The sequence below is a fragment of the Salvelinus namaycush genome, chromosome 40 (assembly GCF_016432855.1).
Source record: "Salvelinus namaycush isolate Seneca chromosome 40, SaNama_1.0, whole genome shotgun sequence".
Classification (NCBI taxonomy): domain Eukaryota; kingdom Metazoa; phylum Chordata; class Actinopteri; order Salmoniformes; family Salmonidae; genus Salvelinus; species Salvelinus namaycush.
Window position 1 is genome coordinate 11,169,603 of NC_052346.1, and position 27,023 is coordinate 11,196,625.

A 27,023-nucleotide genomic window follows, 5' to 3' on the forward strand; every position below is an offset into this window, starting at 1 on the left:
TAAGGACAACAAAGTCCTGTCCTCAATCCTATAAAAAAATGGTGGGCTGATCTGAAAAAGTGTGTGCGAGCAAGGAGGCCTACAAACCTGATTCAGTTACACCAGCTCTGTCAGGAGGAATGGGCCAAAATTCATCCAACTTATTGTGGGAAACTTGTGGAAGGTTACCTGAAACGTTTGACCCAAGTTAAAGGCAATGCTACCAAATACTAATGGAGTGTATGTAAACTTCTGACCCACTGGGAATGTGATGAAAGAAAAAAAGCTGAAATAAATTATTCTCTCTACTATTATTCTGACATTTCACATTCTTAAAAAAAAGTGGTGATCATTTTTACTGGGATTAAATGTCAGGAATTGTGAAAAACTGAGTTTAAATGTATTGGGCTAAGGTGTATGTAAACTTCCGACTTCAACTGTATGTATCAGATTACATTTTATTTCTCCAAACATAAACATAAAAATCCACTCAATATTTTTTCAGCTTCTCTGACCCATTAAAATGTTTTACATATCTGAGGGTCATGGTGTGTCTTCACTTGCTATTTAATTTGCTCCACTAATATCTTGTAGAAGAACTCCATTCAGTAAAAAAAACATATTAACTTGTGCACTGCCTCGTTTTTCTACAATCTAGGCCTAGTAACTTTCTCTATCTACAAAAAAATGCTAATGCCATTTTGAACATGAAAATGTTTAATTCCAAATTACGTCTTACTCATTTGGACATTAAACCATCTATTCATTTCAAGTGAACAGGAGGCCCTTCTTTCCTAGCGTGATGCTTCTCATGTGAGCATAGTAAGAGGGAGTGTATCACCAAGGCGTTGACAAAGGTTTCTGTGTGTGGATAAAAGAAGCACTTGAGGTATCAATCTCTCTCAGAGTTAAATCAAGTTAAAACACACAGATCCAAAGGCCTTAAAGGGTAAAGGGTGGAGACTGTGAGGACATTTTGAAAAACCACAATCTGTAAGAGACCATTCCTTTCTGAATCTCTGGCCAATGTGCTTTTCAAACCAACAGTACATGTAACTATTATGCCTTGATCACACCAATAGTGTCATTGCTCAAAATAGTATGCAGCATCATCTGGATATGTGTGCAACAAAAGTTCAACATTCACCTTCTGCTACCATGTCTGTCAAGCTGTCTACGCATACAGTTTGACACATACGTTCGATAAATCCAACGTATGCACCACACAGAACGCACTGCAAATGCCTCTGCAACGCAATGCTGCAAGGCAAATGCAGCATTACATTGGACATGAATGTACTTCTGGTGTACCAAAATGCAATGGCGCTGTCCGTGTGATTGAGGCGTTAGTCAGTCATAGTAGGCCTGATGTATGTGTGGCAGAACAAGCAAATACATTGTTTTTTTTTTAAGGCACAGTGCAGTCAAAATTTCGATTTTCCGGTTTTATATATATTTCCACAGTATGAGGTTGGAATAATACTGTGAATTTTTTGAAATTAGGATAATGCCCTATTAGTGTAAAAGCTGTTTGAAAACACTGACTGAAATGTCAGCCTGTTTTGGTGGGATGGAGTTTTGGCCTTCCAAATAGCATGGACCATAACGTTGGATGCCATCCTCGGAAAAAACCCACCTAAGAAGAAAGACATCGATTTTGTCCAATGAGGAAGAGGATGGCAGCCACAGAGAAATACTTGGGTTTGCAAGGTTTTATTGCAGAACATTTGCAGGGGGTGTTGATTGGTAGTGCTCTGTCCCCCCAGACCATAGTAGGATTAGATAGGGTAAATAATGGAATACGGTGGTGTTATTTATTTAAAAAAAATAGGGCTAATAGTTTGCAGGATAATTTTTCCTTTCCCCCAATTGTATAATACTGTATCACAAATAACTTAATGTAGGTAGGCTGTGAATAGCCTCACACTCCAATACAGTAGGTGGCAGTGCATGCACCTGAAATCGGATGCGATCCGCCAAAACAATCCCAAAGAAGAATAAGAATTACGAAGTGGCACTTCCGCTCTACCATGCAAACACTGTTCTCACTTCCTTTTCAGTTGTCGGTCTCCTGTCGTGCTGATCTGCTATGCGTGGGCTTCAGCGATAATAAGTTAACTTGTTAGCTAACTTGCCCCTTGAGGGATAATTGTTGCATCCAAAATCTCCTACTCGCATAACCAAATTGCACAGAAATATTTAGGACATGCCGAACATCGTGCTTTTCAGCGGGAGTTCCCACCAAGACCTGTCACAAAAAGTGGCTGATCGCCTCGGACTGGAATTGGGGAAAGTGATAACGAAGAAATTCTCCAACCAAGAAACATGGTAGGTTTATTTTTTTAACGCATTTATCGTCTGCCTTTAGATAAGTGCATGATTAGCTAACTTATCAGCTGCGTTAGCTGAGCTACCCTAGCAAGCTATCTGGTGCTGGACGTTAACTTACTGCAGCCTGGGTCATGTATGCACATGTGCGCAGGAGTAACTTAGTACGTTAAGTTTGCCAGCTATGCTAACGGCACTGAATAACGTTAGCTTGCTGCGGTTATTACATCAACACCTAAATTGGCTAGTTATGTAATCCCATGGTCACGCGTGCTGGTGTTCATTGTTGAGTCGTAACTTTGCAAGATACACCATGCTAGCTAGTTTGCGGAAAGACTCACGTGACTTAATAATAGCCAACATAGTTCGGGTAAAAAGAACCAACTACTGCAGCAACAGAGAACGAGGCCACGTTCAGTAGGCAAACGTCTTGAAACGTTGCAGATAAAGTGTAATGAAAAGAACGAAAAGAGAATGAAGAGTTATAACTGCAGGTAGCCTAGTGGGTAAGAGGGTTGGGCCAGTAACCAAAAACCCGCCGGTTTGAACCCCCTGCACAGACTAGGTGAAAAATCGGTCGATGTGCCCTAATTGTACCAGTAAGTCGAACTGATAACATATATTTTTATTTTACATTTTTTCATTTATACATGTTTTTTATCCAAATTGTTCCGATAATTATTTGCCTTGCTGCCACCCCAGGTTCCATCTCTGCCTAAATAATGTCATGCACTTAAACCTAATTGTACCTGTAATTCGCTCTTATACAGAGCCTCTGCTAAAATGACTCGAATGTCAAATATATATACATGCATCATTTCCTGATCTGAATTGTTCCTATATTTCTTTTGCCATGCTGCCACTCCTGGTTCCATTTTAGCCTAAATGATGTCATGCACGTAATCTAGGTTCATTTCCAGAAAGTAAACAAGCTGACCTAGTTGTTCAGTAGAGATGGTAACTACAAAATCAACCTGCACTGGTGCATGTAGACTTTACAATACTCGCAATGGGTGTGAGTGAGTTCACTGCACTGCCCCATGAACCAAGGTGAGCTACGGTCTCCTATTGATTTTTAGCCTAGCTTCATTACTGTTCCCCTATGTGCAATAGTGGGTCTTTGTCAGCTATATTAATACAATTATCTACTTTAGAATTTGTGGATGCTTTTGGATAAAGTTTGGCCTGATAGTGAGTACAAGGACACAGATAAATAAGATATTATTGTGGGATGTCCTCCTTGCAAGGATGAAAAGTGGGAGCAAGGAGATAGTATTAAGTAGATGATCATTGCAGATGATATAGTCTTATACTCAGCTGGCCCCTCCCTGGATTTTGTGTTAAATGCTCAACAACAAAGCTTTCTCTGCCCTTAACCTTGTTCTGAACACCTCCAAAACAAAGGTCATGAGACATGCCCCCCTCAGAGAGAGAGAGACAGCTTAATGTGAGCTCTCACATCTTTCAACATGTTTTTTTATTTATTTACGAAAGGATAGATTTGGAGTTGGATTTTTAGGTAGGTACATATGCAGGATGCTACTCCACAGCATGGCCTTTGCTCCAAATCAAAACTCCTAACCTACAACCTAATTTTGACCAAAAATAGCCCGATAGATTACTGCTTCCAATGTTTTCTATTTCCAAGTTATATGGAGGGTGCTCTAGCAAATAAAGAACAGAGACCTGAGGACACCATCCAACCTGGAACTGCGCTCCCAGGTGTGAAAGGACAGACCAGATACAAATTCAATTAGCTCTAAGGTGTGACGTGAAAGGGCTTTTGGCCCAATAAATGTCAGGAGTCTTTGAAGCGTCCTCTGAAGCACCCTCCTGCTGTTCAGACCATTCACTGGCATTTTCTACAAGAAATCTGCCTCCAGAAAGAAGCTTCTTCCAAGTGGGTGTGACACCTACTCCCATTGCCTGCTGCACTGCTGCTTGGATTCCACCTGGCGATCTGCTCACCGTCTGCTCTGGTCTGTCTCCCCCTGTCTGGTACAGGTACCTCCACCACACTCACCCCTTTCTCCCGAGCTTTCGCTCGCCTCCAGCACACACACACTGTTTGGGCGAGTGACTCTGAACTGGCTACCCCCTCGTTATATTTTTTATAAATTCTTGTGCATTTTGCTATTTGCCTCATGACTCATGCGTACTTTGTTGACTACAAACTTTCTTTACCCAACCATTTAACCTGTCTCTCCTTTCTGGGGAGGTTCCCATTGCTTGGAAGGCAGCCACAGTTCGTCCTTTATTTAAAGGGGGAGATCAAATGTATTTATATAGCCCTTCTTACATCAGCTGATGTCACAGTGCTGTACAGAAACCGAGCCTAAAACCCCAAACAGCAAGCAATGCAGGTGTAGAAGCACGGTGGCTAGGAAAAACTCCCATGAAAGGCCGAAACCTAGAGGAACCGGGCTATGAGGGGTGGCCAGTCCTCTTCTGGCTGTGCCGGGTGAAGATTATAACAGAACATGGCCAAGATGTTCATAAATGACCAGCATGGTCAAATAATAATAATCACAGTAGTTGTTGAGGGTTGAGGGCAACAAGTCAGCACCTCAGGAGTAAATGTCAGTTGGCTTTTCATAGCCGATCATTAAGAGTATCTCTACCGCTCCTGCTGTCTCTAGAGTTGAAAACAGCAGGTCTGGGACAGGTAGCACGTCCGGTGAACAGGTCAGGGTTCCATAGCCGCAGACAGAACAGTTGAAACTGGAGCAGCCGCACGGCCAGGTGGACTGGGTACAGCAAGGAGTCATCATGCCAGGTAGTCCTGAGGCATGGTCCTAGGGCTCAGGTCCTCCTCCGAGAGAGAGAAAGAAATAGAATTAGAGAGAGCATACTTAAATTCACACAGGACACCGGATAAGACAGGAGAAGTACTCCAGATATAAGACTGACCCTAGCCCCCTGACACATAAACTACTGCAGCATAAAGAGATCAAGCTGATCCTAACTGTTATAGGCCTATTTCTGTTTTGCCCTGTTTCTCAAAAGTGTTGGGAAAACTTGTCAATAATCAACTGACTTTATTGATGTCTATAGTTTTCTTTCGGGTATGCAATCTGGTTTCCACTCAGGTTATGGATGTCACTGCAACCTTAAAGGTCCTCAATGATGTCACCATTGCCCTTGATTCTAAGCAATATTGTGCTGCTATTTTTATTGATTTGTTCAAAGCTTTTGATACGGTAGACCATTCCATTCTCATGGGCCGGCTATGCAGTATTGGTGTCTCTGAGGGGTCTTTGGCCTGGTTTGCTAACTACCCCTCTGAGTGCCATGTATAATGTCAGAAAGTCTGCTGTTTCAGCCACTGCCTGTCACCAAGGGAGTACCCAAAGGCTCAATCCTAGGCCCCACGCTGTCATCCATTTACAGCAACAACATAGCTCAGTTGGAAGCTCTCTCATCCAATTATATGCAGATGATAGTCTTCTACTCAGCTGGCCCCTCCCCGGATGTTGTGTTAAATGTTCAACAACGCTTTCTTAGTGTTCAACAAGCTTTCTCTACCCTTAACCTTGTTCTGAACACCTCCAAAACAAAGGTCATGTGGTTTGGTAAGAAGAATGCCCCTCTCCCCACAGGTGTTATTACTACCTCTGAGGGTTTAGAGTTTGAGGTAGTCATCTCATGCCAAATCTTTTCAGTCTCCTGAGGGGGAATAGGTTTTGTCGTGCCCGCTTCATGACTGTCAAGGTGTGCTTGGACCATGTTAGTTTGTTGGTGATATGGACACCAAGGAACTTGAAGCTCTCAACCTGCTCCACTGCAGCCCTGTCGATGAGAATGGGGGTGTGCTCAGTCCTCTTATTCCTGTAGTCTACAATCATCTCCTTTGTTTTGATCACGTTGAGGGAGAGGTTGTTTTCCTGGCACCATAAGGCCAGGTCTCAGATCTCTTCCCTATAGGCTCTCGTTGTCACTGATCAGGCCTACCACTGTTGTGTCATCAACAAATTTTAATGAAGGTGTTGTAGTCGTGCCTGGCTGTGCAGTCATGAGTGAACAGGGAGTACAGGAGGGGGCTGAGCATGCACCCCTGAGGGGCCCCTGTGTTGAGGATCAGCGTGGTGAATGTGTTGTTACCTACCCATACCACCTGGGGGCGGCCCGTCAGGAAGTTCAGGATCAATTTGCAGAGGGAGGTGTTTAGTCCCAGTGTCCTTAGCTTATTGATGGGCTGTGAGGGAACTATGGTGTTGAATGCTGAGCTGTAGTCAATGAATAGCATTCTCACATAGGTGTTCCTTTTTGTCCAGGTGGGAAAGGGCAGTGTGGAGTGCAATGGGCACTGCATTATCTGTGGATCTGTTGGAGCGGTATGCAAACTGGAGTGGGTCTAGGGTTTCTGGGATAATGGTGTTGATGTGAGCCATGACCAGCCTTTCAAAGCACTTCATGGCTACAGACGAGAGTGCTACGGGTCTGTAGTAATTTAGGCAGGTTACCTTAGTGTTCTTGGGCACAGGCACTATGGTGTTCTGCTTAAAACATGTTGGTATTACAGACTCGGACAGGGAGAGGTTGAAAATGTCAGTGAAGACAGTTGCTAGTTGTACCGCGAGCATGCGCTGACCAAGTCCTGGTAATCCGTCTGGCCCTGCAGCCTTGTGAATGTTGACCTGTTTAAAGGTCTAACTCACATCGGCTGTGGAGAGTGATCAGTCTTCCGGGAACAGCTGGTGCTCTCATGCATGTTTCAGTGTTATTTGAAGCGAGCATAGAAGTAGTTTAGCTTGTCCGGTAGGCTCGTGTCACTGGGCAGCTCTTGCCTGTGCTTCCCTTTGTAGTCTGTAATGGTCGATCTATATCTTGTATTGATGCTTTGCCTGTTTGGTTCGTTGGAGGGCATAGTGGGGTTTCTTATAAGCTTCCAGGTTAGAGTTCTGCTCCTTGAAAGTGGCAGCTCTAGGCTTCTGGTTGGGGTATGTACGTACGGTCACTGTGGGGACGACGTCATCGAAGCACTTATTGATGAAGCCAATGACAGATGTGGTGTACTCCTCAATGCCATTGGAGGAATCCCGGAACATGTTCCAGTCTGTGCTAGCAAAACAGTGCTGTACCTAAATATCGGTTTCATCTGACAACTTTTTTTTATTGATCTAGTCACTGGTGCTTCTTGCTTAAATTTTTGCTTGTAAACAGGAATCAGGAGGATGGAATTATGGTCAGATTTGCCAAATGGAGGGTGAGGCAGAGCTTTGTATGCATCTGTGTGTGGAGTATAGGTGGTCCAGAGTTCTTTTCCCGCTGGTTGCACATTTAACATGCTGATAGAAATTTGGTACAACTGATTTAAGTTTCCCTGCATCAAAGCTGCATGCTAAGGTTAAATCTACACATGGTTTCCTTTATCGTAATCGCTCCTCTTTCCCCCAGCTGCCAAACTAACCCTGATTCAGATTCAGATTTATAGATCGACAGTTAAGGGTTCTCTCAAGCGGCTAGATGCTCTTTACCATACGGCCATCAGATTTGCCACCAATTCTCCTTATAGGACACATCACTGCACTCTATACTCTTCTGTAAACTGGTCATCTCTGTATACTTGTCGCATGACCCACGGGTTGATGCTTATATATAACACCCTCTTAGGCCTCACTCCTCCCTATCTGAGATATCTACTGCAGCCCTCATCCTCCACATACAACACCCGTTCTGCCAGTCACATTCTGTTAAAGGTCCCCAAAGCGCACACATCCCTGGGTCGCTCATCTTTTCAGTCTGCTGCAGCTAGCTACTGGAACGAGCTGCAAAAAACACTCAAACTGGACAGTTTTATCTCAATCTCTTCATTCAAAGACTCAATCATGGACACTCTTACTGACAGTTGTGGCTGCTTTGCATGATGTATTGTTGTCTCTACCTTCTTGCCCTCTGCAGTTGTCTGTGCCCAATGTCTGTACTATGTTTTGTGTTGAAACCATGCTGTGTTGTCGTGTTGCTGCCATGCTATGTTGTCTTAGGTCTCTTTATGTAGAGGTGTGGTGTTTCTCTTGTCGTGATGTGTGTGTTGTCCTATTTTAATCCCAGCCCCTGTCCCCGCAGGAGGCTGTCATTGTAAATAAGAATTTGTTCTTAACTTCTCTAGGATAGGGGGAAGCATTTTCACTTTTGGATAAATAGCGTGCCCAATTTCAACTTCCTTCTACTCATCCCCAGAATATAAGATATGCATATTATTAGTAGATTTGGATAGAAAACACTCCGAAGGTTCGAAAACAGTTTGAATCATGTCTGTGAGTATAACAGAACTTATGTAGCAGGCAAAACCCCGAGGACTAACCATTCAGATCTTTTTTGGGGGGGGAGGTCACTGTCCAATGACTTTTCATTGGGATACTCGATTTCTAAGGGACTTGTTTGCAGTTCCTACCGCTTCCACTGGATGTCACCAGTCTTTGGAAATTGGTTGAGGTTATTCCTTTGTGCAATGAAGAAGTACGGCCATCTTGAATCAGTGTAATGTTATGTGTAATGTTTGAGAGTTACGCAAGACTAGAAAAGTAGCGTTAGTTTGTCCTCCTGTATTGAGAACAGATAGACCCGTCTTCAATTTGATCGATTATTAACGTTTAAAAATAACTCAAGTTGTATTACAAAAGTAGTTTGAAATGTTTGGGCAAAGTTTACACGTAACTTTTGAGATATTTTGTAGTGGTGTTGCGCAAATTGGAAGCAGTTTTTTTCTGGATCAAGCGCGCCAAATAAATGGACATTTTGGATATATATGGACGGAATTAATTGAACAAAAGGACCATTTGTGATGTTTATGGGACATATTGGAGTGCCAACAAAAGAAGCTCGTCAAAGGTAAGGCATGATTTATATTATATTTTGTGTTGCGCCTGCAGGGTTGAAATATGCTACACTCTCTTTGTTTACTGTTGTGCTATCATCAGATAATAGCATCTTATGCTTTCGCCGAAAAGCCTTTTTGAAATCTGACATGTTAACTGGATTCACAACGAGTGTAGCTTTAATTTGGTATCTTACATGTGTGATTTTAATGAAAGTTTGATTTTTATATCATTTTATTTGAATTTGGCACTCTGCATTTTCCCTGGCTTTTGGCCAAGTGGGATGCAATCGTTAACTGACTTGCCTAGTTAAATAAAGTATGAAACACACCTAGTCTCACTGCTGATAGGTACTTATCACAGTTGGAGGCCGTTCCTTATCTTGCAAGAACAAAAGCGGAACTTCTAGTGACGAACCTACTGATTCTACTTGTAGAACCGCAATGCTCGTCAGTGGCCCTCAATTTGACTTTGAGCCAATCAGAGAGCACAAACCCCAGTGTGGGGGAGCTAACAAAAAATAAAAAAATGGGGGCATTTTCTCATGTACATCCATGGATGAGCCAGTCACACTTAATATGCAATGTAGGCTATGGGATGGTAGCTTGCTAAGTGCACACACTTAATATGCAATGTAGGCTATGGGATGGTAGCTTGCTAAGTGCACACACTTAATATGCAATGTAGGCTATGGGATGGTAGCTTGCTAAGTGCACACACTTAATATGCAATGTAGGCTATGGGATGGTAGCTTGCTAAGTGCACACACTTCATATGCAATGTAGGCTATGGGATGGTAGCTTGCTAAGTGCACAGACAGAATGCGCTCAACAGTAAATACTTCTCTAAGCTAGCTAACCACTGTAGCTAATAACGTTATAGACAATAGATTAGCTAGTTTCCATGGAACAGCTGCTTGTTAGCTGCCGAGTTAGTGCAGTGTCCCACAGATAGATAACTACGTAGCAAGATGACGAAGAAACAATTGAATGCGCTCTCCAAAATCCCATACTGCCAGTGCCAGCCTATAGCCAAATGTTTTGCTAGCTCGCTAACTTTAGCATATTGTCCTAGCATGCAACTAGGCCACGGGGATGGCACATTCAGACTGCACAAGCAAAGGAGCCTAATTGTAGCTTAAGACTTATCTACCGGACCACACAGTTAATACTTGATACTTTTCTTAGGCCAACTTAAGACAAATTTTTTTTTAAATTTGCAGTATGGCAGCATTTAGTTGTAGTAAGGGATTGATGCCAAAAAAGAAAGTTGGATGTTAAGTCTGCAAACCGGTTTTATTTAACTAGGCAAGTTAGTTAACCTTTCTTGGACACACGTTCCGCTAGCGGAACCCCTCGACAACATTCCGCTGAAAAGGCAGCGCGGGAAATTCAAAATTTTTTAAAAAATGTAACTTTCACACACTAACACGTCCAATACAGCAAATGAAAGATAAACATCTTGTTAATCTACCCATCGTGTCCGATTTTAAAATAAAAAATGCTTTACAGCGAAAACACAACATATGATTATGTTAGATCACCGCCAAGTCCAAAAAACACAGCCATTTTCCCAGCCAAAGATAGGAGTCACAAAAAGCAGAAATAGAGAGAAAATGAATCACTAATCTTTGATCTTCATCAGATGACACTCATAGGACATCATGTTACACAATACATGTATGTTTTGTTCGATTATGTGCATATTTATATCCAAAAATCTCAGTTTACATTGGCGCCATGTTCAGAAATGCCTTCAAAATATCTGGAGAAATTGCAGAGCCACATCAAATAACAAAAATACTCATCATAAACTTTGAAAGATAAATGTTTTACATAGAATTAAAGATACACTTGTTCTTAATGCAACTGCTGTCAGATTTCAAAAACTTAACGGAAAAAGCAAACCATGCAATAATCTGAGACGGCGCTCGGATAAACAACATTTCTCCGCCATGTTGGAGTCAACAAATACGAATAGGACTAATAAGTCATAGGACTTCATGTTACACAATACATGTATGTTTTGTTCGGTAAAGTTCATATTTATATCCAAAAATCTGAGTTTACATTGGCGCGTTATGTTCAGTAGTTCCAAAACATCCTGTGATTTTGCAGCGAGCCACATCAATTTACAAAAATAGTCATCATAAATGTTGATGAAAATACAAGTGTTATACATGGAATTTTAGATCCACTTGTCCTTAATGCAACCGCTGTGTCAGATTTCAAAAAGCAAACCATGCAATAATCTGAGTACGGCGCTCAGACGACAAATCAACCCAAAGACATATCCGCCATGTTGGAGTCAACAGAAGTCAGAAATAGCATTATAAATATTCACTTACCTTTGATGATATTCATCAGGATGCACTCCCAGGAATCCCAGTTCCACAATAAATGTTTGTTTTGTTCGATAATGTCCATCGTTTATGTCCAAATTCCTCCTTGTTGTTCGCGCGTTCAGTACACAATCTAAACTCACGACGAGCGTGCAAGTCCAGCGGAAAGTACGGACAAAGTCCAAAAAGTTAATACAGTCCGTAGAAACATGTCAAACGAAGTATAGAATCAATCTTTAGGATGTTTTTAACATAAATCTTCAATAATGTTCCAACCGGAGAATTCCTTTGTCTTCAGAAATGCAATGGAACTCAAGCTAACTCTCACATGAACGCGCATGGTCAGCTCGTGGCACTCTGGGAGAGACCTTAATCAATCCCCTCTCATTCACCCCCATTTCACAGTTGAAGCACATCTAGTGGAAGCCTTAGGAAGTGCAACATGACCCCATTTCCACTATCTTGGATAAGCGAGAGTTGTAAACCTGCAAACCTCAGATTTCCCACTTCCTGGTTGGATTTTCCTCTCAGGTTTTTGCCTGCCATATGAGTTCTGTTATACTCGGACATCATTCAAACAGTTTTAGAAACTTCACTGTTTTCTATCCAAATCTACTAATTATATGCATATCCTAGGATCTGGGCCTGAGTAGCAGGCAGTTTACTCTGGGCACGCTTTTCATCCGGATGTGAAAATACTGCCCTCTACCCAAGAGAGGTTAATAAATGTCCATGGCGAGAAGATTCTGATCAGCCTTCTCCGTCATGGTATACGAGCTATAGGCCTAGCGTGGAGTGATAAGCGCAGGATGAGGATGATCTTCTCTACCTCAGTGTGGAGATGAGTGAGAGGTTCCGTGGTGGTAAGAGTTATCCTTTTCCTTAAGATGACACTAAATAATGCTGCTGCTTCTTTGTCAGCGTGGAGATCGGGGAGAGCGTGCGCGGCGAGGACGTCTACATTGTGCAGAGCGGCTGCGGCGAGATCAACGACAACCTGATGGAGCTGCTGATCATGATCAACGCGTGTAAGATCGCCTCGTCGTCCCGCGTCACCGCCGTCATCCCCTGCTTCCCCTACGCCCGGCAGGACAAAAAAGACAAGGTAAGCCTGCCTGCCGGGCTGCTCGCAGGCCCAAAGAAGTCTACTACAATGATTCCCCATGTGTGGTGTCAAGTATGTAGTGCAAAACGTAGCATATATACAGTACCAGTCAAAAGTTTGGACATACCTACTCATGCAAGTTTTTTTTAAAACATTTTGTACTAATTTCTACATTGTAGAATAATAGTGAAGACATCAAAACTATGAAATAACACATATGGAATCATGTAGTAACCAAGAAAGTGTGAGGTTCTTCAAAGTAGCCACCCTTTGCCTTGACAGGTTTGCACGCTCTTGGCATTCTCTCAACCTGCTTTATGTGGTCATCTGGAATGCATTTCAATTAACAGGTGTGCCTTGTTAAAAGTTAATTGGTGGAATTTCTTCATGTTGTGACACGGTAGGGGTGGTATACAGGCGATAGCCCTATTTGGTAAAAGACCGAGTCCATATTATGGCAATAACATCTCAAATACACAGAGAGAAACGACAGTCCATCATTACTTTAAGACATGAAGGTCAGTTCATCTGGAAAATGTCAAGAACCTTGAAAGTTTCTTCAAGTGCAGTCGCAAAAACCATCAAGCGCTATAATGAAACTGGCTTTCATGAGGACTGCCACAGGAAAGGAAGACCTGAAGTTATCTCTGCTGCAGAGGATAAGTTCATTTGAGTTACCAGCCTTAAAAATTGCAGCCCAAATAAAAGCTTCAGAGTTCAAGTAACACAGATCTCAACATCAACTGTTCAGAGGAGACTGTGTGAATCAGGCCTTCATGGTCAAATTGCTGTAAAGAAACCACTACTAAAGGACACCAATAAGAAGAGACTTGCTTGGGCCAAGAAACACAAGCAATGGACATTAGACCGGTGGAAATCTATCCTTTGGTCTGATGAGTCCAAATTTTAGATTTTTGGTTCCTGCCACTGTCTTTGTGAGACGCAGAGTAGGTGAACAGATGATCTCTGCATGTGTTCCCACCGTGAAGCACGGAGGAGGTGTGATGGTGTGTGAAGGCTTTGCTGGTGACACTTGATTTATTTAGAATTCAAGGCACACTTAACCAGACTGGCTATCACAGCATTCGGCAGTGATACGCCATCCCATCTGGTTTGCACTTAGTGGGGCTATCATTTGTTTTTCAACAGGACAATGACCCAACACACCTCCAGGCTGTGTAAGGGCTATTTGATCAAGAAAGAGAGTACAGGAGCGCTATGTTACGTTCCCCAGTTTCTGTGTTGTAGTTTGTATTTGAGTGTGTGTGTTTCAGGAGAGTGCTTCCTGAAATTCTCCCCAAGCAGCTGATTGGTCGGCCCCAGTTGATAATTGGAGAGCTGACCCCGCCCCCTCGCCAAGATACAGCGGTCTCTAATTAATTACCATTGCCACCTGAAGCTATAAAAGTCAGTGTTCTGTTGTTCAGAAGAGAGAGATAGGCAGGCTTAGATCATTGCTGAGAGAGAAGGTAGATGGCTGAGGGGTATAGCATGTTGATTGTAAATATGTACTATGTTAGTTGTTGGGATCAGTTGGTATGTTCTGTGTGAGATTGTTGCTCAGATAGAGCTTATTTGATGTCCTTTGTTTCTTAGTTTGTTTGAGATATTGTTTGAGTAATTGTTTCATTTGTTCCCAGGGGGGAAGGGGGAGGCACCTAGGGAGTGCTTAGGCAAGAAGCCCGCGGGCATACATATACCCGTAGTATATTCACTGTCTAGGCACACTAGGTAAGACCTGGGCGGACCACCCCCTGTATTTTGGTTAGGGCACCAGGTGGTGCTAAGATAGGTAAGTTAGATAGGAGAGGGGGAGCTTTGATATTTACTTTCTTTGCTTTGGTTCCGTCCAGCCCCTTTTCCCCATATTACCGTGTAAAGGAAATAAATCGAAGTAAACGGTCAATTCTGCCTTTTGTCGTCCTTTCTCGCACCTACAGTCCCATACCTATTTCACTTGACGGGGAGTTGAGTTGCAGCAGGGTGTTGCGTTCCCTCTTCTCAGAGGCGTGCTTAACACGCTACATCAGATGAGCTGACCTCCACAATCACCCGACCTCAACCCAATTGAGATGGTTTAGGATGAGTTGGACCACAGAGTGAAGGAAAAGCAGCCAACAAGTGCTCAGCATATGTGGCAACTCCTTCAAGACTGTTGGAAAAGCATTCCAGGTCAAGCTGGTTGAGAGAATGCCTAGAGTGTGCAAAGCTGTCAAGGCAAGAGTGGTTACTTTGAAGTTTCTCTGAATTTGTTTTACACTTTATTGATTACTATATGATTCAATGTGTTATTTCATAGTTTTGATGTCTTCACTATTATTCTAAAATGTAGAAAATGGTAAAAAAAAATAAAAATAAAGGAAAACCCTTGCATGAGTAATTGTGTCCAAACTTTAGACTGGTACTGTGTATATAAACACACACACATCTCCTCCTATTGAATGTTTTCCCCAGACAGAGTTGATTGGCATGTCATCCAATAACTTCTGTGTTATTACACAAACATACGAAAAATACAGCCTCAACCAAATATAGCTATAGGTTTGAATTAGAGCATGGTTCATCACCTGACAACAATTAGGCCCAATTCTCGTTCAGCTATGTAAATGTTACTTAACTGAAAGGTGACGTCAGGCTTTCCAAGAGGGGAGAAAAGGTTCAGACCACCGCTTATCTGGTAAATGATTCACACACTGTTCCAGTTAAAGTAACAAACAAGTTTCCTCGTGTAGCAACCCGCAGGTGTTCTGAGGCCTAACCTATATTCCACCTTTTCTCCCTCTTTATCTACCCAAAGACAGTAACTGGTGCTTGATACACTATCATGAGACCCTAAGCACGAGATCTCTGTTTTGGAGCATATTTAACCTTTATTTAACTAGGCAAGTCCGTTGAGAACAAATTCTTATTTACAATGACCGCCTACTCCGGACGACGCCGGGCCAATTGTGCGCCGCCCTATCATGGCCGGATATGATACAGCCTGGATTTGAACCAGGTACTATAATGGCGCCTGTTGCACTGCGATGCAGTGCCGTAGACCCCTGCGTCACTCGGGAGCCCTATTATGTTTTGTAACAAGGTGTAGTAACATGCCAGACCTCAAAGGCCCCTCTAACGTAGTGGCATACTGTAGCCCAGTGTTTCCCTACTTTTGTCCTCCAGTGTACCCCCAACAGCACACCATTTTGTTGTAGCACCGAGCTGACTTACCTGATTTAAGGTCATGTCTAGCAGTGATCTTGCTATGTCAAATTGACGTCATAACTTGCATATTCGAGGTCATGTTGGAGAATCTTTGCAATTTGGCTAACCCTAACCCTTTGCCTAACCTTCATTTAATGTTCCTAACCTGCTTTGAAAAGGTCACTTCTGATATTAGAAGTCTAGTCAAAACCCAGATTCAACTCATTCGGGCTTGATAATTAGTCGACAAGTTGCATCAGGTGTACTTGTCTGAGCCTACAACAAAAATGTGTGCTGTGGGGGTTACTGGAGGTCTGGAGTTGGGAAATCCATCTGTAGCCTATACAAACACTCGGAACTACAGGTTCTAGAACAGGACATTACAGATTTCCAACAGTCTACTTATGTTTCTAAATCAAAGTTTAATACAAGAAGGATTTAGACGGGGTATGTTTACTTATACCAAATGGTGGCTGTTTAATTCCACATGTTGGCCTATCACTTGTCTTTTCCCCGAGGCATGTTAAATCAACACATGGCACTGTGGAATGTGACCTAGTACAAAATATATGTTGAAACAAGCGTCCTGCCAGAGTTGAACTTGTTGTGTGTGTAAATAAAGTAACCTGTGGGTTGAAGTGAGTTGTGATTTGTCCCCTGAAACCAGAATCTCTACGGTCACCTTGTGCTGCTATTTTGCTACAGAGGGCTGTGTGCATTAACCACAGAAGACCGAGATGTCTGTTGGAACACGCAACAACCTGTAGCCAATCACCATCTGTTGTCCGTCGCCTAACCTGAATTGTGTTCCTTGTGGAGGAGCAGACGATTTAGACTTCACTAGTTATTTAAATCCATGTAATACAGTAAAATGCCAACGATTGTTGTCACACTGAATAATGAAATTGTGTGCTTCATTTGAAAGAGCCTGTAACTCCCTCTGTGTCCCAGAGTCGTGCTCCGATCTCAGCCAAGCTGGTGGCCAACATGCTGTCTGTAGCCGGCGCCGACCACATCATCACTATGGACCTCCACGCCTCGCAGATCCAGGTAGGCAGCGTCCAACACATCACCGTCACAGCAATGCAATTGCAGGGTGCAGTTTCCCCTGCCGATAAATGAAGTTAAATTGAATTGAAATGACTAGTAGTAGTGCCTAAATTTGTTTCAATCCTAGTTAATGCAGTGAAGTCTTAAGTTGTCGCTATGTTTTTGCTCAATATTAGGCTAATCGAAGAGGCAGTATATTATCATGGAAAATGTTAAACTTTTTCTGATCTCTCCTTAGGGATTCTTCGACATCGCCGTGGACAACCTGTATGCAGAGCCCGCGGTCCTCCAGTGGATCCGGGAGAACATTCCAGAGTGGAAGAACAGCTGCATTGTGTCCCCTGACGCTGGAGGAGCCAAACGGTAATAACCAATTCCATGTGGCAGGGTCACATGAACCAGATACGGCTGGTCCTGAGGTCTTCAACAATGTGGAAAAGCTATGGGGAAAGTCAAATGTTTGGACCCGTTCATCTCTCCCTTGCGTTGAACCCTTTTCATTGGGTGTTTCTTTGTACTTGTCCATCTTCGAGATGACTTATGCTCGACTTCTGGAGGTCATGCGAATGCGGTGCTTTTTCAGCTGAGCGCTGACATGCATATCTCATATTTCTTATCTCTTTGTATTAATTTCCTGTATCCAGAGTGACCTCCATCGCTGACCGCCTGAATGTGGAGTTTGCCCTCATCCACAAAGAGAGGAAGAAGGCCAACGAGGTGGACCGCATGGTCCTGGTCGGAGACGTGAAGGACCGTGTGGCCATCCTGGTCGACGACATGGCCGACACCTGCGGTACCATCTGCAAAGCTGCTGAGAAGTGAGTCACAGCAACCACACACACGTACACTCACACAGCTCCTAATACCCCCAAAGTTATTCTACCATGGCCATTGCTCTAGGTTATTTGTGTTTGCTTGTGGTGTCAATAAAAGTCAGTATTTATAGATGGTTGCTTAGTAGGCTCATCTGTTGAGCATCTGTTGATCTCAAATCACAGTATGGTTAATTGACCTGAACCATTGTATCAAACCTAATGAGAGAGATTGTGTAGAGAGAAGTGATGTTGGGATTCAAAATCAACTCTGGGTTTTTTTCTGCATCAAATGGGGGCTTGGCCATGGCCAATGGTACAGTTGCTGACCTTAACATGTAGGGCCCTCCTGTTTGCTGCAGTGACAAAATGTAGCTGTTTTAAAGCAAGTTTTCTGCTATTTTTATTTTACTGTTTGGACATGGGTAGCCCAAGGGGGGAATAAAATTAAAAAGCCTGGAAGTCATTGTCGTTTGTTCCAGTCTCAACCATAGCTCCCGTTTCACTGTCTCTGAAAATCCTCAACCTTTCACTCTTCTATTTGTTGCTTGTAGATATTTAATTTTTCTACTTTGCTCCTATGCATTATTTCAAACAGTTTACATATTACTGTCACTTTTTTTTAAATTTTATTACACAACTCATATCTCTCTTTCTAGATTGATTGATGCCGGTGCGATCAAGGTCTACGCTATCCTCACGCACGGCATATTTTCCGGTCCGGCCATCGCGCGCATCAACGACGCTCCCTTCGAGGCCGTGGTGGTCACCAACACCATCCCTCAGGAGGAGAAGATGAAGTCCTGCCCAAAGATCCAGGTACCCCCAGTCCAGAAAGGCACTTCCTGTTTTCGCACATGTCCTTCTACCTTTTAGCCAATGAGGAATCCATTTGTTGATACATGCAGCATTTTGCCTCTCCCATGTCTTGAAGCATCTGTAGCTTGCTGCTGTTGTTAAAGCTAACCATTCCAACCAGGATTGATTGGCTGCCCTATGGGTTACCTGACCTGAGGCACTGTTTGATGGCGGTCTGCCATAGAGATGTATATGATGTTGTATTTCTGTGGTCTCCACCAGATCATAGATATTGCCATGATCCTGGCTGAGGCGATCAGGAGAACCCACAATGGCGAGTCGGTGTCCTACCTCTTCAGCCACGTGCCCTTATAAAGGATGGTCACAAGGAAGAGGTCACAATGGCCAATTTAGGCCGTTTCTCTCCTCATGGTCCAATCAGCTCGCCCCTTCAGTGGCCACGCCCTCCCGGAAGTCCTTAAACCCTGACGGTTTGGGCCAATTACACGTGACTGATTCCTAAAGGCCACGCCCACTTTCCCAGCTCCGTTCCGTATGGAGACCCAATAAAGAGAATCACCTCTTTGAGACCAGCAAGTTTCTATTTATGCATATTGCCATGTTAAGATTTCCTTATTGTGTTTGTTTTCAATATCATGCTTTGCCAGCCTTGCCAGTCAAGGGATCTGGCTGTCATTTTAACCAAAGGTCCATTGCCTAACAATGTTCCTGTTTGTTGTACCTCATTTTCTGTCTGTTTCACTATAAATGAAATCATTCCTTTTGTGTGATGTCACTTCTTGAGTTTTGACTGTTCTAACCAGCTCCGTGGGGAATCTGCAACGCTGCTGGTTTTAGAGGCACATTTGTTCCTCAATACACGCCGATTACGAAATACCAGGGTCCTATTCACTAGACTCAAAACGGTAGCAAACTGGGAGGAACTATCTATACTATGTTTTGCTCTAGTGTGTGGTAATCAATGCCACCCAGGGTTGTTTAGTCATCAACAGCTGATTTTTAATTCCTTTAACCAGCAACATTTGGTTAGTGTTGGAGTTCAGTTTTTTTTCTCAGAAAGATCGAGTAGAGGCTGTATTTGTTCAACCAGCAGATACCTACGTAATGTCTATAAGCATCTAGAATTGTCTCCTTAAAATCCCAAAATTGTATCATGGTATTCAACTTGCTATATGAGAGAGAATTGTCGTAAGCATTTCCACATTTTCTGACATTCTAGTTAAAGCACTCTACTTTCTTTAGTGCCACGTAACAAGGCCAAGTCTGATTTGCCATATTAGTTTCCTTCATTTGGTATGCACCTGGTGGTGCACTCTAGTGACGGACTGGTGTCATTGCAGGGCTTCATGCTCACCTTCGTATTTCTGATCACATTTGCTCCATTACAATCTTGAAATTGCTGGTTTTACTAAAACTCCAACACCACTTCTAAACTTTTGAAAAACTGGGAAGCAAGAGATATTTGATCAGATTTCAGCAATCGGATAGGATTACATTAATATAAGGGGTATCCACATTCAAGTCAATGATACAATCGCTCTATTTATATACGATAACTTACAGGGAATGTCCCCAGTTTCTCCATCAGGTTTATCCATCTTTTCAAAGGGTGATTGGTCGAACAACCCTCACTCAAAAGGTCACGAATTTCAAAGTTCTACTTTCCTCATGTCTTAAGTTTTATTTTTTCCCCCCAATTACTTGTAGAGAAAGTTATAATGTAGGAGGGTAACTCCTCGGTGTTCATTTTCCCCTGTTGTATGCTGTGTGCTCCAAAGGCTGTGTTCAGAATGATTTCGCGAATTGGTTAAACTGCTGGCGGACAGGCAGCCACACTTATTTTTTACACCACCAGGGTTTTCATTGACGAACTTTGACAGTGACATCTACATACTGCTGAACTGTCTTCCTTTCTTTGAGGATCCTCAGATGAATTGTTATAGACAGCACATTGTTATTTTCCCTATGTGCAGGAGTTGTGTGATCCCATTGGAAGATGGGAGTAATTAGGTGGCCATATGAGGAACATGTGTTGCTACTTACAGCACCAGAATCTTGTGGCAGTGCCATGGGAAAATAAAGGACCTTGGTTGAACGTTTGTCAGTCACACGTCTTAAAAGGGTGAGTTCACCAAACTAGCCATGCAAGGCCACCGCCCCACCACCATCTAGGATCAGGTCCTCCTTGACTATGTAATCTTATAAATTGTGTTTTAAAAACTGGTCCTAGATCAGCGCTCCGAATCTGAGACGCTTTTCCCTGGACTCCCATCCAAGGACCAACCAGGGTGAATATCCTTGTTTCGGCTCAGGCCGAGACACCTGCCAACAAGGGGGATGCTGGATGGTGTGGCTGATGGCTACAGCCAAATATAGTATTTCATAAATGTATGTATATAATAGGCCTGCTACCCTGGCGGTGGGGGGTTGCCTTGTTACTGCCTTGTCACGTTCTGTATGGGGAGTTAGCAACAGTAGCTCAGTAGACATGAGGACTGATGTCATTTTTGATTTCTTGGTGATGGATAGTGGCTGATGAAAAGATCCATAGCTGGCATCCACGTGCTTACTAGGTATTTCATCTGAACCAGGCCAAACTGTCACGTAACCATAACATACTTCACAAAGAGGATCATCGAGAAAATAAGACAAGTGCTATAAGATATTTATTAAGATATTTGAGTTATAACTATAGATTCTCTTTGCCAGTGGTAATAATCATATGCGTCTGCTTATAGAGACCATATGACTACTTGCCCACACCGAGTTAATAGAAGGGACATGTTCATTGCTCTTTTAGAAATGAAAGAGTGCAAGAAAAAGTAACATGATAATGGTGTTAAATACAATATGTTATATACCTCCGTTTTCCGACAGGTGGCGTCTTGTGCATACTTATCTCAGTGGTGCCTGAAACTCGGTGAATAAAGTGATTTAAAAACACATTTGTGAAATTTTGGACACATGTATCACGTCTCCATAATTTGTTCAAATTCCCGCCGTTGAAAAATGAGGTTCAAATGTAAATCTAATTTTAATATACCGTGTATTTCATTTCCAAATCGCTCTTGGATGGGAGCTGTATCGTGACGTCAGACTCTCATTTGCATAATGCTCAGTATATCTCATATGCTTGCGCAAAGGCGCGACACATTGCTGCAACGCAAAGCCTGGAGAAGTACCACTAGTCAATCAGTCCAACTTTGGTAAGCACTGATATTCATATTCACTTTATGGTATTGGTCATATAAAAGTAAGGATACCTGATATCTGCTGAAATGCTGCCAGAATAGTGTAGCTAACCTGAATTTATCATTGCGAGAACATTCTGTGCCAAGGACAAAAGATGTGACTAAAGATGTTTGAATGGATACAACCTCTTTATTTTTTTTATTTAAGAAACATCTAACTAGTAAATAGAAACGAATGGATATGTCTTCTATTTCAGTTTCGCTGTGTAACACTAGCCATATCAATCCATATCCTTTGTTCAGATTATTTGTGGTGGTGATGGGCTACGGTCAATTGACTAAATCATGCGTAATAACATTTGAAATGTGCCTTTAGATAGAACGTTGTGACACGTATAGTCATGAATGGGCCTGTTTGAGGGAATTGGTGTACAATTTGGAAGCCTATCTTCGAAGATAAAGCGGATCTGGGCGGTGGTTCTCCAGATTGCGCTGCCCAAGGGAGAGTCTTAGACCATACACGTGGAATTAAAGTCTGATCAGCATTGAAGACAAATATTTTTAAAATACATTTAATATACTGTAACTTTATACTTTAGCCGTTGATTTGAACGCATGTTTGGTTATGTTTGGCCAACCGCTTTTTCCTCTTTTCGGCGTTCTCAGCATGGGAACGCGTATTGTTATGTAAATGTGCATTTTGGGGAATATTAGGCGCCATTCATTGTGGGGTGCGGTTTTGTGCCCCTGTGTGTGACATGGTCCCTGAATTGGGTAACGGGATGTGAGGCAAATTGCATCAGGCTCTGCTTGAGGCGAACAAAAGAATGCAGGCGCACCACTTACACGTTTTGGTCACGTCGCTAGTTGCGCACTTGAGGAAAAGCTATTGTGGCTGCAGTGCTGTCTGCGCATTTGTTTAATTAAAATAATGATTCTCGTTTTGACAGACACTTCGCAATCATGTCTGACAAGCCAAATCTCGAGGAGGTCGCCAGCTTCGACAAGACCAAGCTGAAGAAGACCGAGACGCAGGAGAAGAATCCGCTGCCGACTAAAGAAAGTAAGGATACAGACATTTATGCAATAGTGTGACATTATATGACACATGAATACTATATTTTTTAATTATATATATATATTTGAATAGACTTAACCCACTGGGCGCACACTGGTTGAATCAACGTTGATTCCACGTCATTTCAATGAAATTCCTTGAACCAATGTGGAATAGAAGTTGGATTGACATCAGTGCCCAGTGGGATGCATCATAAGAAGGCTACTGTACTGTAGGCCTACTGGTACTCCTATAGAATATAATCCTACCTTTTCAACGTTAACATTTTGGGTCTAGACTATGCTACAGGAGACATGATAGGCCTAGGCTAAGTGAAAGACCATTTATGCCTCAATGGTGTTGAGATTCTCATCACTGTTCTTTTGTCTCTCTTTCTCTCTGTCTCTCTCTCTGTCCCCAGCCATTGAACAGGAGAAGCAGGCGTCATCGTGAAGACCATCCCTCCGTCATGCACTGTACACCCCCTCCTCCTGCATTGCCTTCTTTTCACTCACTTCTTTTTAGCCGTATAACTTGTCAAGAAAAACCACACCAACAACACAAAGCTGCACTGCGATGGATGACCATCCATGTCCAGGCGCTGACCCCGCCCCTCCTACCACCTCCACCAATAGAGGAGCAGGCCCTCGCCAGGCCAGGAATGAGGAAGTACTACCAACCAACCAGGGGCGGTACGGTGGACGGGCCCAAAGTGTGGGGTGTGGTGTCCAAACATCAATACGGGGTAGAGAGGGCTACAGGATGGGGGCGTGGTCTTGGATCTAGGAAGTTACATCCCTCGTTCGACATCCAATTTCCTGTGTGGCCTCTTGTCAACCTGGTAACACGCCCCAACCGTGTCCGGCTTTTTTTATTTCAGTTTCGGGGAAAATGCACAACCTTTTCTTGTTTTTACGCTGGTAATATGATTAACATACCCATCGGTTAATAGAAGTTTTCTGTCAGATATTTTTTTATCGAACCAAGGATGAAAAAACGGATTCCATCTAGTCTTCGGAGATACTCGTGTGGATTTTATTTACATTGATGTTTTTAAAACGTTATTGTACGATGACCTTTTTTATCGATGTGATTTGGGATAGCTTTTTGTGTTGCACCCTGTCTCTGAATTGTTTAATATTGTAAGGAAAAAATATCATTACTGGAAATTAATTCCACGTGTTCTTCTGCGTCGATCAAATTATTTTGAGTTTTCTAAAGTCCCAACTCATGTTAATCTGCCACATACCTTTACCAAGAATGGAAACAGTGAAATGTTGTAATAAAAAAATGTGTTTCTACGAAGTGAATTGCGACATGCTTTCTTTATCCGTGCATTTTTTAACATTGAGTGATGCATACTTGGTGGACCACCCACGTTCTGTATTTGTCAACTAAGGCCAATTCTCTGGTCTGCCGATGGTAACCCACATTTCGTACTCTACATGACCCATGGGCCATGACCCTTGAACCTGCAAGGCGATGCGGCTGTATGCACTGGGAAAATCCACTTAAAAACGACAATATCTTTGGGTATTTTACTCATTAGTCCACTGTCGATACAGTCCCACATTGTTTTGCATGTCAGCAGTCAAGTTTCAAAACGCAACATCCTATATCTTGAAAACTTGACTGCTGACATGCAAAACATTTTGGGACTGTATCAACAGTGGACTAGTTCATATTTCTTTTAAAGAGAGATTTTGAGTAGATGTTCCCTTTTTAAAGGCATATCCAGGACATTTCAATTAACCATGCAGTACTCTATTTCCAGAAAGATCCATGGATACGTTGATGATTAAGGCCTTTTATCCCATGTTTATTGGGGAATACGATGTCTCAGACTCAGCATTGATTATCACACACATTCAGTATCAGCTCAGGCATTTTAGGTACTTAGTTGAGTGAAAAAGGAGTGGTTGTGTTCATATCTACTGTTATTCATGAAATACACATTGATTCATAGAGTATTTGTTTGTAAGCCATGTGAACAAATGTACGGATGTACACATTTCAATGGCACAGTGTAGATATAAACTCTTGACAGAAGACTTTATCTCAAATGTTCAAAGAAATGAAGTAAGCGCATAATAAACATGAGTAAGATTCACATCTCAATTACATTTACATTTTGTATGAGTTAGCAGTTCTTTGTCCTCAGTGTGGTCAAGAGGGTGTTGCCTCTAAGTTGGGGATTTATTCAGCCCAACTCCCTTCAGCTTGAATTAGTGTTCACCTGCAAAGCCTAATGCTATTATCATGACATCAGACACTCCACTTCCTGGAAATGGACAGACAGATGACAAACATACTCACCTCCATCCATACACAAGCCAGGACTGTTTCACTTCACTTCCTTATCAATATAAAAAAGACAAGTTGCGGATTGGGCCTTTAATGATGACGCTGCTCATACTGTATGTTGCGACAGCAATCGATTACGATGACTGAAAATAATGAAGTCTTGAGATGAATACTGCAGTCTACTCTGTTGACATTTCTGTCCATCGGCCATGTGCTTGTGAAAAGACAAAAGAACACTGAGTACTGTATAAGGATTTCAGTCCAGTTCTCATTCCAGCCTGCAGTGTCTACAAAAGATGTACAAGACCTAACAGTAGGTTAATCACACGTCAGTGTAAGTGGATTGATGTTAAATCAGTTACTCTTAATAGGGCATTAATCTGCTGCCCGGGCTGGACAAGGCTGAGGACTCCTGAGAGAGTAGGCCAGGGCCACAGCCTCATTCTCACGCTGCTCACATGCATGGGCACCGTGACCTCCCTAGATTAACCCAATAACTAACTAACTCACTCTCTGTCTCTGTCTCTCTCTCTCTCTGTGTGTCTCTCTCTCTCTTGTTCGTAGTCAGCAACTGACCAACCCTATTGAAGGACGTTATTTATCAAGATGAATGTACTGTATAATAATCTCTAAATAATATTAGCAATCCAATAGTGTGGTGACTCATATTTTATGTCTTAGTATGTGCATATGTGTTATGCCTATGTGCATTTGGGCATGCATAATGAGGTGGGGGCGGGAAGAGAACAGGGCTGTACATCGGGTCAGATGTGTCACCGGGGTGTCTGAGGACCGAGGATGGGGCCGGGATGACCTACCCCGTAACCCATGGTAACAGCTGCATGGAACTGCTGCTGAGTCACTTCCTGGTTTATTACTCTGATGCTTGTTGTGGATGATTGCAGTGTCCTACCAAGCACTTTCCCTGGGTTTGCAGTCTAAATAGAAAAACCTTTATTGTTATTTTTACCCATTTTAAAGCCACAATCTGGACTTTGCGTTTCATTCCAATGGCAGTCAATGGGTAGGGTAGTCCTATATCATTCATTGAAATGATCATTGAACAGCAGGAAATATCCCATATTGTTCATTTAAGGAGTTGTGTGAGAAATAAATACACAGACAAACATTTAGGGTGCCCATCTAGAACGAGCTCATTCCATCTCTTAAATTTATCCCTCTTCACTGTGGATTTTGAAATCTGTGACCGCCTCCATGGGTCCAGTTCCACAGTCATCTATTGTTTGAAACTGGGCACAGATAGAGCGATGGCCATATTCATTGATGGATTGATAGATTGATTAATGGTCCCTGTACAATCATTCCTTCCCTGGCTGCAGACATACCCTGCAGAGGCCAACGGGAGGCCGGTTAGCTCTTCACAGGCGGTTGCACAGGGTCAGTGCTCTTTAACGTCTGGAGCGCTGAGCACTAAATAGATAAATGAAGATGGGTGTGAGAGTGGGTGTCGATGCTCGGCAGCACAAGCGAACAGCACCAGCTGCTCTCAAGAGCAGTGTTGTTGTGCCTTAGGTAGGCATAGCTACTTATTGCGGACTGTAGGTGGTATGTAGGCTACGGAAGAGGATTGTAGATGGTGTGCAATAAAATGTGTTCAACTATGCCATATCATTGTGAAATATTTGGCTTATTTGTGTTTACTAGCTTGAGACCAATTGATATGCTCCATTGAGATAATGAAAAATAACAAACAATCTGTTTTCAATCTTGCAATGATTGTTCATGGATGCTTGATTTCTTTCTCCCCAAAGACAACACAAGACGTGTGTGGCAGGTACTCCAGAAAATCACGGATTATAAAAGGAAAACCAGCCACGTCGCGGAGGCCGATGCCTTGATCCCGGATGCGTTAAACACCTGCTTCCTATTCAAGGAAAACAACATCGAGCCGCCGAAGAGGGCCTTCGATGCTCACGAGGACTGTGTGCTCTTGTTCTCTATGGCCGACGTAAGTCATTTAAGCGTGTTAACCCTCGCAAGGCTGACGGCCGAGACGGCATCCCAAGCTATGT

General features: G+C 42.8%; 2 protein-coding genes across 2 annotated transcripts; both read left to right on the forward strand.

Annotated features, from left to right (window-relative positions):
- The first annotated feature begins 2,015 nt into the window (after positions 1-2,015).
- LOC120033758 (ribose-phosphate pyrophosphokinase 2) lies at positions 2,016-19,203 on the forward strand. The gene is made up of 7 exons (XM_038980214.1): positions 2,016-2,307; positions 12,388-12,571; positions 16,709-16,807; positions 17,046-17,170; positions 17,452-17,625; positions 18,279-18,438; positions 18,700-19,203. The coding sequence occupies exons 1-7, from the start codon at positions 2,186-2,188 to the stop codon at positions 18,790-18,792; spliced, it is 957 nt and encodes a 318-aa protein (XP_038836142.1). The 5' UTR covers positions 2,016-2,185; the 3' UTR covers positions 18,793-19,203.
- Positions 19,204-21,537: 2,334 nt separating this feature from the next.
- LOC120033759 (thymosin beta-11) lies at positions 21,538-23,996 on the forward strand. The gene is made up of 3 exons (XM_038980215.1): positions 21,538-21,644; positions 22,580-22,692; positions 23,108-23,996. Exons 2-3 carry the CDS (start codon positions 22,593-22,595, stop codon positions 23,137-23,139), a joined length of 132 nt encoding a protein of 43 aa, XP_038836143.1. The 5' UTR covers positions 21,538-21,644; positions 22,580-22,592; the 3' UTR covers positions 23,140-23,996.
- The last annotated feature ends 3,027 nt before the right edge of the window (positions 23,997-27,023 follow it).

Coding starts and splice junctions, on each gene's coding strand:
- LOC120033758 (XM_038980214.1), top strand. CDS start 2,186: ATGCCGAACATCGTGCTTTTCAGCGGGAGTTCCCACCAAGACCTGTCA. Junction 2,308..12,387: donor TTCTCCAACCAAGAAACATG/GTAGGTTTATTT, acceptor CTTCTTTGTCAG/CGTGGAGATCGGGGAGAGCG. Junction 16,808..17,045: donor TCCACGCCTCGCAGATCCAG/GTAGGCAGCGTC, acceptor ATCTCTCCTTAG/GGATTCTTCGACATCGCCGT.
- LOC120033759 (XM_038980215.1), top strand. CDS start 22,593: ATGTCTGACAAGCCAAATCTCGAGGAGGTCGCCAGCTTCGACAAGACC. Junction 22,693..23,107: donor TCCGCTGCCGACTAAAGAAA/GTAAGGATACAG, acceptor CTCTGTCCCCAG/CCATTGAACAGGAGAAGCAG.